This window comes from Chrysochloris asiatica, unplaced genomic scaffold, assembly GCF_000296735.1.
Source record: "Chrysochloris asiatica unplaced genomic scaffold, ChrAsi1.0 scaffold00116, whole genome shotgun sequence".
Lineage (NCBI taxonomy): Eukaryota > Metazoa > Chordata > Mammalia > Afrosoricida > Chrysochloridae > Chrysochloris > Chrysochloris asiatica.
This window is the reverse complement of record NW_006408634.1, coordinates 7,488,467-7,503,473: the sequence shown is the minus strand read 5'-3', so window position 1 is coordinate 7,503,473 and position 15,007 is coordinate 7,488,467. Positions and strand designations below refer to the sequence as shown.

The window sequence follows — 15,007 nt, the reverse complement described above, 5'->3', positions numbered from 1 at the left end:
AATCTCAAATATCCAAGTTATTTTTGTTAAGTGCCGTCGAGTCAGTTCTGACACAGTGACCGGTATAGGGTTTCTAAGGAGTGGCTGATGAACTTGAACTGCCGACCTTGTAGTTCAAACGGCTCTTCTGGTGCATTAACCCACAGTGCCACACCAGAATTCTGGATATCTGAGTAGTGCTCCCCAAAGTCAGAATAAGGACAGTCTGAGAAACCGTCACAGCCAAGTGAAGCCTAATGTGGACCCCTGCCCCCCTCTCTGAGTCTCTATCCCCACTCCCTGGGTCTCTGCCCTCTAATCTCTAGCACCTTCTCTTTTTGTTTCAGCCCTCCCCCAACCCCACCCTAGTGAGTCTCTATCTCCTCCTCTCTCTGTCTCTGTCCTCCTCCCTCTACGCATCCTGGGTTTCTGTCCCTTTCTGGGTTTCTTTCCTTCTCTCTCTCTGCCTCTGTCTTGTCCCACCAAACAAGAGGATGGTGCCTGCCCACAAGACCTCTATGATCTCCCCCTGGTCCCTCTGTCCTCACCTCCTGCCCTTCCCCTCATTCTTTGGGCTCCAGTCTCACTAGACCTCTATGATCTCCCCCTGCTCCCTCTGTCCTCACCTCCTGCCCTTCCCCTCATTCTTTGGGCTCCAGTCTCACTAGACCTCTTGCTATTTCTCAGACAAACTCGCTAGGTCCTGCCCCATGGCCTTTGCACCCGCAGTTCCGTCTGGCTGGGCTACTCTTCCCAGACCTTCCCATGGCTCCCTTCCTCTCCCAGTGAGCCCATTCACAACTTACCAGTTACCAGCAGTTCACCATCATGCATCCCCGTCTTCACTCTGACATATTTTGGGTGGATGTCTCTGCTTCCTTGAACTCAGCCAGGGCAGGTTATGTTTACTGCTGGGTCTAGTTATACTTTGTATTTTCCTTCCCCAGAACACTTTAAAACCCTGCCAACACCCAGGCCCTTTCTTCAAATGACCCCTCCCTCTGCCCACATTCCCCACAACTCCCAGTTCCTCCCAAATTCCTCCCAAAACTCCTGTCCCTACTAGGAGAGACAGACAGACAGACACAGAGGTGGCAGGCCCTGGATTTTATTGACCCTCAATTAGAGGGGGAGGCATCTGGGGTGGTATCGGACCAGATGAGATGGGGCGTATTTCTTGGTCTGGGTGGGCCGAGGCTCAGATTAGGAGCTAGAAGGGACAGGCGGGTAGTGGAGGTTTTTGAAGGCCAAGCCTTTGGGATGAGGGTCCCTGGGTCTGGACAGGGTGATTTTGCCAGTGAGAAACGCATGCGTATTACCTTGGGGCTGTGGGAAGGGTGAAGGGTGCCTCAGAGTGAAGATGATCCGGAGCAGGCCATCTTACCCACTCCCAAGCCCTACCCCCGCCTGCATCCACCATCCTACAGGGCCAAAGAGCGGACAGAGTCAGGATGGAGGGGCGTGGCTACAGGCGAGGGGCGGGCTTACAGCTGAGGGGCGTGGTCATGGCTGAGGTGCCAAGAGGCTGTAGTGGTTGAGTCGGGCTCAGAGTTCATCGTGGTGACGCGTGAGGTCCTCTCCGTAGTTAGTAGCCTGGCTGCCCACGAACATGTTCCAGTTACTCAGAATCTCCGCCTTGCTCAGACGGCCGTCCTGGGGGAGGGTCAGAGATCAGCCGGGGGGTGGGGGTGGCCCTGAAGGTGAGACCCCTCCGGAAATCTAATTGGTCCACCAGGTCTCTTTCTCCCTCTCTCTCTAGATCTCTGTCTCCCACTTCTCTCTGGGTCTTTGTCTCCATCTCCCCTCCCCGCCCCGTCTCTCTGGGTCTCTGTTTCCCTTTCTCTCTGGCTTTCTATCCCCTCATCTCTTTGTGCGGCTCACCCCACTCTTTGCATCTCAGGACATCTCTCCTTTGACCCAGCATACAAGCCTGGATCTTGGTAATTTCTGTGCACCAGGGCCCCCAGCAGGAGGACCGTGGTCCTGTCCATGTACCTTGTCCCTGTCACTCTCATGTAGTAGATGGTTGGCCTCCACTAGCGGCTGGTCCTGGGCAGGCGGCAACACCCAGTGGCCCACCTCACTGCCATCCAACCGCCCATCCTTGTTGAGATCCCGGAAGTCACGAAACTGTTCCCGCTCCGTCTGCACCCAAGTAGGCTCTTCCTGTCCAGGTTCCTCTGAGTACAGGTCGGCTGGGGGTGGCAGAGGGGCGAGGTCAAGGGCGGCTCTCAGGAACCCAGTCCAGGGGTCCAGACCTGGTGTTTCCAGGTCGAGAGACCCAGGGTGACTCGTTCTTGTCATTGGCATCAGTTTCTTCTTCTGTTTAATTGGAATTAATATCAAAACCACTTACAGGCTATTGTTTTGATGACTTGAGAAACAGTGGGTATATGAGATCACACCATAAGCCCAAAATATGAAGACACACGAGTCAAGATTATTCTGCCAGGTAACAGAATAAAGTTGTTATTAGATCAATACCAAAGAATCCTCAGCTACCAAAAAGCTAGCAGACTGAACCCATCAGCTGCTGCACAGAAGAAAGACAACTCAGTCTGCTTCTATAAACGTTGTTGTTGTTAGGTGCCGAGTTGGTTCCAATTCATAGGAACCCGTTGTATGTTGGAACAAAACACTCCCCAGTCCTGCACTGTCCTCACAATTGTTCTGCTTGAGCCCACTGCTGTTGCCCCTGGGTCAGTCCACCTCATTGAGGGCCTTGTTCTTTTTCACGGACCCTTCACTTTACCAAGCATGATGCCCTTCTCTAAGGACTGGTCCTTTTTGACCACATGTCCAAAGGGCATGAGAAGTCATGCACACTTCTAAGGAGCGATCTGGCTGTATTTCTTCTAACAGATTTGTTCATTCTTCTGGCAGTCTATGGCATAATAAATATCCTTTGTCAACACCATCATCAGCCATGGAAACTCTCTAGTGTAGTTCTACTCTGTTCTACAAGGTCACTAGGAGTTGGAATCGAGTTGACAACAACCGGTTTGAGTTTAGAACAACACCCCGTGTCACCCCGGCCGGAATCACGGCGATCCATGGCTGATGGGATTGTAAAACGGGGCAGCCACTGAAGATGATAGTTTGGTGGTTTTTCCACAAAGTCAAACAGAGAAATATCCTGTTGGTGACCATGGAGTTGGTTCCAATTCATAGCGAACCCATACCTCACAGGGTTTTCTTGGCTGCAGTCTTTTTGGAACAAACACCAGGTCTTTCTCTCTAGGAACTGAAGGGTGGGTTCAAACCAACAACCTGTAAGTTAGCAGCTGAATGCTCAACCATCAGGGTTTCTTCTAACTACCATAAACCAAGCCCCAACCCATTGCCATGGGTCAATTCTGACTAATAGGAACTAACACTGTGTAAGATTTCTGAGCCTGTAAATCTTTTCTAGAGCAGAAAGCCTTATCTTTCTCCCTAGGATCAGCTGGTGAGTTGGAACTGCTATGGTTACCAGTCTAGTTCTTATCCTACTGGAACTACCATATGACTGAGCAATTCCACCCAAAAGGCTTGAGACTCAAGCAGACACTTGCACACCAATGTTCCATTGCAACACTATTCACATGCTTTCAACAGATGAATGCATGAACAAAACATGGTTCATTCATACAATGGGAGATGAATGTTGAAAACATCATGCTGAGTGAAAGAAGCTAGACACAAAAGGATAAATTTTTTGGTGCCAACTGTTCTGGATAGACTAAGATTGAGAACCATAGACTAGACTAGAAATCGAATCCTCATCATGGCCCTCAAGGACCTTGTTCCTCCTTTGTCACACTCCCCCTTGCTCCCAGGACTCCCAGAAGCCACCATGCTCACTTCACTGTTATTCAGACCTCAGCAGCAGCTGTTCCCTATGTCTGGACTGCTACTCCCATATTCCTCCAGACTTGCTACGCCCTCACTTCATCCCAGTCTCGGCCCCGACATTATTTTGCCAAGGTGACCCTCCTCAACATTCATTCCGAGGCCCTGCTGTACTCTTCTCCAGAATGCTTCCTTTCCCCCAGCGGGAGGATTGTGTGTGAGGGTCAGTCAAAAAGTATCGCTACAAAATGTTCTTTGAGTTTGGGAAATAAAAAATGTGAAGGGGCAAGATCAGGTTGTAGGCTGGATGGGGTAAGGTTTACCAGGGAAATTCTCCTAGGACAGCGCTTGCTACTCTCGAAGAATGAGCAGGTGCATTCTCAGGATGGAAAACAATTCCTTGGCCAAACTTTCCTGCTCTTCTTTTCATCAGTGTAGTTCTCAATTTTCTTAAAACTTCTTCATAATAAGCTCCCATGATTGTTCTGTGTCCTTTGGGAAAATTGATCACAACCACCTCTCTGGGATCCCCCAAGAAAGTTGCCATAGCCTTCTGAGCTGACCTCTCTGCCTTGAATTTCATTGGCTCAGCAGATCCCCTCAGAAGTTAACAGTTTTGATTAGACCTTTTTGTCTGTTTGTTTGTAAGTCACCATTAAGAGACTTTTGTTGTTATTATTAAGTGCCTTAAAATTGGTCCTGACTCACAGTGGCCCTATATAGCAGGGATGGGGAACATCTGGCCGGAGGGCCATGTAAGTCCCAGGAAATTATTTGACCTGCCCCTGCCAAGGCAACTACAGTTCCAGCCATCACATTGTTGTTAAGTGCCATCGAGTCAGTTCCAACTCGTAGCGACCCTGTAAGGGTTTCTGAAGAGCATGGTGAGTTTGAACTTCTGACCTTGCCATTCAAACTGACCTTGAGGTCAAGTGCTTAACCTATGGTGCCACACCAGGACGCCAGCCATCACATTAGGGGTGAGTTAATGAAATGTTTGACTAAATATAGCAGGCGAAAGTTTTAAGTTGGTAATTTTGTATGGCCCATCAATGATGATATAAATTTTGGCAGAAAAGTGGTTCCCCACCCCTGCTGTCTAGGGTTTCTGAAGAGCAACTGGTGGGTTTGAACTGCCAACATTGTGGTTCAAATAGACCTGGTAGTCCAGTATCTTATCCTGCAGCGGCACATAAGACAAGTGAATTACTGAGAGAATTTGTCTGCAGCCATCTTCTGATTGCAGAGACATGTTCAAACATAATTTTGTTTGGAATAAACCTATGAGTGAATAAAGGACCCCCTGGCAGTAATACTTTCCGAGTCACCCTCATATGTGGTGACTGAGCCTAGTCCTGGTCTGTCTCCCCCCAGGAGGCCGGTGACCTTTGTCTGGTTCAAGTCTGCTTCCTCAGGGCCTAGAACAGTGCCTGGCACACAGTGCTTAGATTACATAGCAATTACATGACATTATAGACAGTGATTAGATTAGATTAGATGACAGGTACTTAGTAGCTGTTTGGGGGGATGCATGGGCCCAAGCAATGTCCTTTCCCCACCTCTAGAGAGTCTGTGCTCTCTTATGGGGGTGTGATAGCTAATTTTATGTATCAACTTAGGCTGTGGTGCCAGTTGTTGGCCAAACATGAGTTGAGCTGCTGTCTGGAGTAGTTACTTGTGATTAGACCATTGGCCTTGGGTAGAGCAAATAACCTTCCACAATGCAATGTAATTACCTTCCATAATATAATTAATTATCTTACATCTAAGGTAATGCACAGAGTCCTGGTGTGGCACTGCAGGGTAATGCACCGAACCAAAAGATCAGTTTGAACCTCAAAGTCAGCGGTTTGAATGACCAGCTGCTCCTCAGAAGCCCTGCACAGGGTCACTATGAGTCAGAACCGACTTGACATCACTTAACAATAACAACAAGGGAATGTACACCTACTCTCCATTTATTGACATGGTGAGATTCCAAAGACCATGTTGTTACCTGAAAATTAGCAGTAGATTAAAATAAAGGATGACTATTTCGTAACTGCCAAACCACATCATTACATAACTGGTAAACCACCGAGAATCATGGTTCAGCCAGCTGACACATCACCATCACAGCCAGATATATGCTGTTAATGTGCAAAATAGTCCCGTGGTAGTTTTCTTTACTATTGTCATAAATGTGGACTATTGGATGATGAGGTTAGTTGATAAGTGAGAAGATGCTATGGTTAAATGCTGTTGAGTTGGTTCTGATTCATAGTGACCCCGTAAAGACTTTCCTAGGCTTTAAATCTTCACAAGAGCAGAAAGCCTTCTCTTTCTCCCATGGAGCAGCTGGTGGGCTCGAACTATGGACCTTGTAATTCGCAGCCCAGTGTTTATTGTATGTTGTTGTTGTTAAGTGTCATCGAGTCAGTTCCAACTCATAGGAGCGACTGGTGAACTTGAACTGCCAACCTTGCAGTTCAAATTGACTCTGTAGTCCAGCACATTAACCCACAGTACCACACGAGGACTCCGTTTATTGTGTAGAAGTATTATAAGTAAATCAAACCTATAATACTGAAACTAGGGCACCAGAGATATCAATTTGTAATGAAATCAACTACAAAGCATGAAGAGAGAATAGTGTAGATACCAAACTTCCAAAATGCAAAGAAGTCAAGTAGCTTTCAAGATGAAACAGACAGTTTTAAGTAGGGAAAAATATTAATCAAATGTAGTATAACCTCAAAGAAAATGAATACGCCAACAATATAATTGCTTTCCATCCGTAAATATAATGTAACGCTCTCACATCTAATGTAATATCACCACTTTCCATACATATTATAATCACCTTGTATGTGGCAATGTGGGATAAGCACTGGACTGCTAACTGCAAGGTCGGTGGTTCAAACCCACTAGCCGTTCCTTAGAAACCCTATAAAGGGTTGATATGAATCAGAACAACTCAAAGGCACTGAACAACAACAATACAATCCGGTATAATATAATCAACCAGTTGAGTATACACCTGTATAGGGTTGATCCTAAACCTCATCACTTCTCAGTTATATATAAAAATGGACCAGAACAGAAGCACACACACACACACAGAGGGAAAGACAGACACCAGGTGATGACTGTCTACAAGTCTCCAAACAGCAAGACAGCCGGCAGACACCAGAACCAGGAGAGAGGTCCAAAGAACCATAGAAGGAAACAATCTTACAGCCTCTAGAATTGTGAGACAGTACTTTTCTGTTCCTACAGGGGCACTAGGTACAGATACATGGGGCTGCTGCCCGGCTTGGAAAAGACAGACATCCTGGAGAAGGGAGCCAGCATCCACTCACCAATGTATTCCTCTACTTGGACGTAGCCATCCATGTTCTTGTCCAGATCCTCCATCGTTTCCTGGGGAGAAAGAGGCATTGGGATGGGGAGCGCATTACCCCTGGCTCTTGTGAGCAGCTGTGAGGCTCTCTCAGGGAACCTAGCTCTGGAATGACCTTGTGGGGGCAGGTATTAGAGCAGGATGCGTTTGGGAAACAAGGGGATTTAGAGTCATCTGAAGTCCTATGATGCCCAAGTTGGTCTCATACAGAAGCTTGTCCTGTGTTTCAACTTGTTCATGTCTCAGCAAAGATTCTCAAAATGGAGACACCTCTTTATGGTAGCAGAGCCTAGTCCTTATTTCTGCCACCCGCCTGCAGTACTGTCTGTGGCTTGTGCGTCCTTGTGATGCTGGAAGTTACAGCCGAAAGTATTTCAAATACCAGCAGAGTCGTTCATGGTGGACAGGTTTCAGAGGAGATTCCAGATTAACGCAGACTAGGAAGAAAGAGCTGGCAATCTATTTCCAAAACGTAGCCAGTGAACCCCCAAAATTGCAGGATATTGTTTGAGACTTTGACTCTCTTTGTTTGGATGTGTTGACAGGAAGGACAGATTGTAGAAGAAGGACATCGTGGTTGTTAAATTAGAGGATGAGCGAAGGCGAGGGCAACCCTCAGTGAGGTGGCCTGACACAATGGCCACAAAATATACTGAAACACACCAGCGATGGTAAAGACAGTACACACTAGGCAACATTTTATTCTGTTATACAAGGGGTCGTCATGAGTTGGACCCAACTCATGACCTTGGCTACCGAAAATGGGAGGAGGGGAGGGGAGCTCTAAAGGCACAAAGTAGCTGGCTTACAAGTTTTCAAGAGGGACTTGAATTTCAGAGTGTGTGGGGGAAGGTAGAATCCCCACCGAATAGTTTTCATCTTGTCTAGATAGGTCTGGTGAAAGGAGATAGGGATTGAATTCTTTTGATTCAATAGTGAGTAATTGTTATCATGACTAATTGTGATTGCCACAACTTAAAGGAAGAAGTTTTGTAACATAAGGGGGAAAATAGTTAATCTTACATTCCAGGAACAGAAGATTATCAATAGAGAAGAGCATGAGCAGCAGAATGTGGGACCCTATCCAGAGAAGCAGTGACACCAGAGATGGAAGCAGAGATGAGGACATGGAGAGAGGGAGCAGCTGAGGACTCTAGACTCATGGAAAGAGAAAGGCTGTGTGCTGGCAGCCAGGAGGCAGGCTTGCAGAACGTGCCCTTTGGTTGTTTAAATGATTATATATGCCTGAGTGTCTTTGTGTACATAAAAATAACAACAACAGAGGGAATAGAAGCAAATACTGTTAAATGATGATACATGGAGGGGATTGTAATCATTGCAATGAAACAAAACACAATAAGATAAGTGCAAAACCGATGTTCTACCACGTAAACTATCATTCAATTCACAATAATAATTTTTAAAAAAAGACTTAAAAAAAAAATCCTAAGAAACCATTGCTATCAAGTCCATTCTGACTCATAGTCACCCCATAGGACAGAGTAGAACTTGCTCCATAGAGTTTCTGAGGTTGTAAATTTTTACAAAAGCAGACTGCCACATCCTTCTTCCGAGGAGTAACGGGTGGGTTCAAACAGCCAACCTTCTGATTAGCAGCCAAGGGCTCCAGTTTACCTATTGTTGTTGTTGTTAAGTGCTGACGAGTCAGTTCTGACCCATAGCGATCCTATATAGGGTTTCCGAGGAGCGGCTGGTGAGCTTGAACTGCCAACCTTGTAGTTCAAACCAACTTTGCAGTCCAGAGCATTAACCCACAGTGCCACACCAGGACTCTGATTTTACCTTCGTTGTTGTTGTTAAGTGCCATGGAGTTGGTTCCGACTCATAGTGACCCTGTACAGGGTTTCTGAGGCTGTAAATCTTTACGGGAGCAGAAAGCCTCATCTTTCTCCTGCGGAACAGCTGGTAGTTTTGAACTGCTGATCTTGTGGTTCACAGCCTGATTCGTTACCAACTACACTGCCAGAGCTCCTTTTACCTATAGATACAACTATTTCAACACACTGACACCTCTGCTCTTGGCTTTTCTCTGTACTTCTTGAGTAAGTCTCATTTTCCCCTATTTTCACATTCAAACATAGTCATTGTACGACTGGGCGGACATTTGATACTTCACTGTATCTTCTAGCAAAATCGAACCTCAACATGTTAGGGAAGATGGATGAAAGGCAGACTGCCCATTACATTGGAATTTCAAATGAAAGAGAGATCATTCTTTAATGTAAGTATGTCTCACTCATTATCAAGACTGGGGTTTCCCAAGGCACTTCTGGTAGTGCCCTGGTGGTGCAGTGACTAAGTGCTTGGCTGTTAACAAAAAAGTCAGTGGTTCAAACCCACCAGCCACCCCATAGGAGAAAGATGCAGCAGTCTTAGAACTATGGGGCAGTTCTAGCCTGTCCTACGGGGTCACTATGAATTGGAATTGACATGATGTCAAAGGGTTTGGGATATTTTGAGTCGCTTTTGGTGGGAAGTGGGGAGGGAGTTTTCTAAAGGTAGCTGGGTCCCAAATCCTAAATCAAAAGTCACAAGAAGGGAGACAGGAGGCTGCAAGAGAAGAGATTAGACCCCAGGGAGGTCAGGAAGTGGACATGAAAGATTCCAATCTACATTTAATCTGTGTTTGGGGTCTGGGGACAATTCTGGAAGGCAGGTGACTTTGGATCTCCCCAGTTGAGTGCTGGGAAGTTGGACCTGGGATCAGAGAACTGTGAGAGGGTGGGAGGTGCACAGGTAGTCCTCTTGAGCCCTCACTTACAGCAATGACGATGTCCCGCATGTGAGGGAACTCCTCAGGGTGTAGGAAGGCCGTCAACTCCTCCCGAGTGGCCACGGAATCCTTGTCCTGGTCGGCTGCCTGGAAACGCCGTTCATCCCGGGCCAGCATCTTCTTGTAGGTCTCTGCATCCTCCACGTCATGAAATTCTTCACCTGGGGAAGGAGGGGCCTTTCATGGAAATGACGGACGGCAGGCTAAGAAAGGACCAAGGGGGTGAACTCAGGGGGTCAAGGTGGGAGACTTACACACAATTAATGATTCATCTGACTCCATAAGATAATCACAAGGTTGGCGGTTCAAGCCCACCAGCTGATCCGTGTAAGAAAGATGAGGCTTTCTGCTCCCACAAGGATTTTAATAAAAGCCTCAGAAATCCTATACAGGTTGCTGAGTTGAACCAACTCCATAATCCCTAACAACAACATGGTACTTAACTTCAATGCCAATACTGTACAACTCATCTGTGTAGTATGAAGAGCCTTGATGGTACTGCGGGTTAAGTGTTGGGCTGCTAACCAAAAGATTGGCAGTTCTAACCCACCAGTGGCTCTGAGGGAGAAATAAGAGGCAGTCTGCTCCTATAAAGATTTACACCCTCAAAAACCCTATTACAGGGTCACTAGGAGTTGGAACTAACTTGACACCACATCAAACTTCATGGAGCGATTCTGTTCTGTCCTATAGCGTCATTATGAGTCAGAATCGACTTGTTGGCAGTGGGCTTGGGTTTGGGTTCTAGTGGCAGAGTGGTTAAGTGTTCGGCTGCCAATCAAAAGGTTGGCAGTTCTAACTCACCAGTCATTCTACGGAGGAAAGATCTGGCAATCTGCTTCCATAAGAAGATTACAGCCTTAGACACCCTGTGGGGGTCATTCTGCCCTTACAGGATTGCTATGAGTTGGAACCAACTTGATGGCAACAGGTTTTGTATTGACCATGACTCTTGGCGACTCGTGTGGTGTGTCAGAGTAGAACTGTACTCCATAGGATTTTCAATAGTCGATTTCCCAGAAGGAGTTCACTAAGCCATTCTTCCAAGGTGACTCTGCGTGGACTCGAACCTTCAAACTTCCCATGAATAGCCAAGCCTAGTAACCATTTGCACCATCCAGGGATTCCTATATGTATGAGTTGTATATTAGCTAACTTGTACGTTGTTGTTGTTGTTGTTAAGTGCCGTCGAGTCGGTTCCAACCCATAGCGACCCTGTATAGGATTTTCAAGGAGCGACTGGTGAGCTTGAACCACCAACCTTGTAGTTCAAACAGCTTTGCAGTCTGACGCATTAACCCACGGAGCCACATCAGGACTCCAGCTAATTTGTATAGAGAGCTAATTAGATACTCAGTGCTTTGTCCACATTATTGCACTGAATTCTCACAGATTGAAGAGAAAGTGGGTTCTTTCATTTATTCTCACTTTATGAAAGAAAACCTTCAGAGAGAGGAAATCACTTGTCCGAGGTCAGTGACAGCAGACTTGAAGTTGACCTTGGCCCGTTGGGCTTCAAAGTCACAGTCTAATGCAGTAGGTTATACTGACTCTGGTTGTCTGCCCAAGAGTTGGGAAGTACATTTTACAAAGGAACAGCATGTGCAGAGTGTGAACATTTGAAAAGCTTGGTGAGTTCAGAGATCCACTTGGCACTGGGAAGCCATGAGAGGGTTTGAGCAGGGAAGGGCAGGGTCAGCTCCCAGGATAGACTAGAAAACCAAGGAGCTGGGTAGGAGGCTGGGGCAAGGGCCTAGGAGGGAGGGGACAATGCCTTGTGTGGGTGCCAAGACTGGGGCTGTGGGAACAGAGCGAAGGGACCAAAGAGTAGGGCCTGTGTAAATGGGTTTATGGATTCTCAGGATGAGAGATCAGAGATCAGGAAGACAGACAGGGTGGGAAGTTAGGCGTGGCTGGTCAAAGATCTGCAGTCCCCTACTCACAGTATCACAGATGGTGACTCCCAGAGGCCAAAGGTTAGCGGTTTCAGGGGGATGGGGGGGGGTGTCCCAGAAATAGGTGGATTCTGACTTAAGAGTCAGAGGTCAAAGGTCACAGATCCCAGGGTCTTCAGGAGGAAGGAATCCAAAAATCAGTCAGTGGTGTGTGTGGAGGTGGGGAGGGTGGGGTTCAAGGTCTCGCCACTTACCAGGCTCATAGTGACCATAGGTAGCGTTGCGTAGCTCTTCCCAGCCCACACGTCCGTCATGATCCGTGTCATACGTGTCCCAGGCCGCGCTCACTGAGTCCCGTATGTGCCGCTGCTGCGTGTGCGCGATCCATGCACGAAGCTCGGCCAGAGACACCCAGCCGTCTCCGTCCCCATCCTGGTCCATGCGGTCCACGATCCTCCTGAGCCGGGGTGTAGCAGATGTCAATTCCAGGCCACACCCACCCCATCCAGGCTCTGTCCCTTACACAGAGCCAAGCTCTCACCCAACACACATCTCCTTATAGAGCTGAAACGAAGCTCCAAGCTCCTCTGTAAACCAGAGGAGGGGCACGTGTCAATCTCCCGACTGCGCCTACTCCCTTACCGGGAGCCACACTTTCCATGCCTTTGGTGGAAGATACCAAACGCAGCACCTGGTAGTTTCGAACTGCTGATCTTAAGGTCAGCAGCCCTACTTGTAACCACTATGCTACCAGAGCTTCTTTGGGACCCAGTAGGCGCTCAATAGACATCTGTGGGATGGATGGATAGCAAGGGAACTGGCTGCAAGCATAGAGAGGGGCCATTCAATTGCCTTTTGCTCCCAGCTTCATTCTAGCTCAGTCTCCTTTCTCCTCTCAACGCAGTTCATTCTGGGACTCAGGGCTCAGCCTTTTTCCCCCCAAGGCTGTTTGTTCTCCTTACACTCCACATCTCATTATTCTTCACACCAGCCCCCGACAATCCAAAGAATACTGGTGACCCTTTTCCAGAGCAGGAAACTAGGATACAGGAATAAAAAGTGACCAGGGGGACAGCAGCTGATCCAGATCCTTCTGTTTTCCGAAGTCATATCTCGAGGACTCAATTCTTACTCAGTTGTGTTTTGCCTGAGGAAGGGAGGTCCACTCCATTCTCTCACCAATGCTCAGATAATCTCTCTTCGTACCCCCACCCACCGCCCATTGCACCCCACTCCTACCCCCATATGACTCCTACCCCAAGCGGGTCTGGCTTTCCTCAGGACTCAGCTGGTCGAATTCCTTGGCCACTTCCCGTCCCAAGAAAGCTTCATGGTCGTACTGAAAGTTCCCGTGGGCGTCATCATGAGCTGCCTCGCTCAGGGGGGCTGCCTGGTGCACCCTCCCCTGGCCATGAGGGCTTCCGTCCGTAGACGGCTTCCCCTGGGTCCCCCGCCCCAGCAGCAAAAGTAGTAGCAGAAGTGCTTGTCGCCACATCGTCAGTCCCTGCGGAGGGGCGGAGGCCAGCAGTCAGGGGTTGGAGGAGTTGGAGGGGAGAGGCCCGGAGGATTTGTGGAGTGGGGTTGTAGAACAAGAAAAGGTGCAAAGTTTTGGCCTCAGGAAAGTCCGAGGATAGATAAAAGGGAGCGGTGTCTCAGAGGTAAAACCAGTGAAGGGGACTCTATCTTCTGGGGCAGTCCATAGGGGTCCCACACCCACAAGTAAGGGACTCCTGGGTAAGACGTGGCACACGTTCCACGCAAAGAGTGGGGAGGATTGTGGACAACAAGAGATCACGTCAACTCCAGAGAGTCGCTTCCAACATGGACTCTAATCTGCAACCCGAGCTGTCCCAAGCCGCCCTTCCTGGGCACCCCTTGCACCCCTTTACCCCGTTATGCAGCCTGGCTTCGCTTTCCAAGTTCAGTTGCCTGTTCTCCGAAAGATGCCCAATTTGGCCTGTCTCCAGCCTGGCCTCGCCTCCGCCTGCGCAGAAGCCCCGCCTTATGACCAATGAGAGCACTCGAGGGCTCCGAGAGGCGGGGCCAATGAGCGCCTGGCGGGCAGGGGTGATCCTCGCCACGTCCACAAAAGAAAGCGGGACCCTGAAGGCTCCGCCCGACCGTTTTCCAGGGTCGGCAACGCCGGAATAATGCGGCTGAAGTGAACTACAATTCCCAGCAGGTTTTGGGGTACCTAGTCCGACTTCGTCCAGTTGTCCTGGCTCCGAGGCATTATGGGAAATGTGGTTTTAGCTATTTCTTTTTCTCTGGATGGCCTAAGTGATCCCAAAATGACACAGGGATAAAATGGGGTCCAGAAATCAAGATTAAACACGAATTACTGACTTAAGTCTTGTGACTAAAACCTTAAAGAATACTAAGGCCTGTTTGCTTCAGCAATTATAAAGATGTACAGTGAATGCTTAGGACGCCGATAAAGAGACATATCCCAGAAAATGCCATTAAGGAAAACCACCTATTAAAAATTCAGGATTTCACTTCCTTGAAAAATGTTTTACAGGCTGTACTGTTTTCCACAGTGCTGTTGTTAAAGTGCCGTCGAGTCGGTGCCGACTCATAGAGACCCTATGTAAGGTTTCCAAGGAGCAGCTGATGGGTTTGAACTGCCAACCTGATCCTACAGCACCAGGAGCCAACTCAGTCCTCTGTTGTTGTTGTTGTTAAGTGCCATCGAGTTGTTTCCAACTCATAGTGATCCTATGCAGGGTTTCTGAGGAGCAGCTGGTGGGTTTGAACTGCCAACCCTATGGTTCAAAGTCCAGTACTGATCCTACAGCACCGCACCAGGAGTCTAAGTATAACTTTAAATGATTACTTTCTGTTGAGGCAGAGAACACCAGCCTCTGGGAGGGGTTTGAACCAGGGTCGTAAAGAACCACGCATGCTTGACATACCAGAATAAGTTTTTGTCTGCCCTTACCAGAGGAGCTCTGGTAGCGTAGTGGTTACGAATCGGGCTGCAAACCTTAAGGTCAGCAGTTCGAAACTACCAGCCGCTCCGCGGGAGAAAGATGCGGAAATCATCGGACAATATCTTTGATGTCCCATGCAAGTAGTTTTACAAAAGGAGCTCTGGTAGCATAGTGGTTACGAATCGGGCTGCGA

The 15,007-nt window shown here is 48.1% G+C and overlaps 1 protein-coding gene across 1 annotated transcript; it reads right to left on the bottom strand.

The window, feature by feature from the left end:
* Positions 1–1,524: 1,524 nt before the first annotated feature.
* RCN3 (reticulocalbin 3, EF-hand calcium binding domain) lies at positions 1,525–13,792 on the bottom strand. The gene is made up of 7 exons (XM_006868200.1): positions 13,771–13,792; positions 13,138–13,385; positions 12,136–12,338; positions 9,975–10,147; positions 7,152–7,212; positions 1,975–2,174; positions 1,525–1,632 (listed from the first exon to the last, which is right to left on the bottom strand). Exons 2-7 carry the CDS (start codon positions 13,374–13,376, stop codon positions 1,525–1,527), a joined length of 984 nt encoding a protein of 327 aa, XP_006868262.1. The 5' UTR covers positions 13,377–13,385; positions 13,771–13,792.
* Positions 13,793–15,007: the final 1,215 nt, after the last annotated feature.

Excerpts from the sequence above, each read along its gene's own strand:
- RCN3 (XM_006868200.1), bottom strand. The coding sequence starts at position 13,376 with ATGTGGCGACAAGCACTTCTGCTACTACTTTTGCTGCTGGGGCGGGGG. Across the intron at positions 12,339-13,137 it reads GAAAGCCAGACCCGCTTGGG|GAGGATCGTGGACCGCATGG; the intron begins GTAGGAGTCATA and ends ACCCCGGCTCAG. Across the intron at positions 2,175-7,151 it reads CCAAGTAGAGGAATACATTG|CCGACCTGTACTCAGAGGAA; the intron begins GTGAGTGGATGC and ends TGCCACCCCCAG.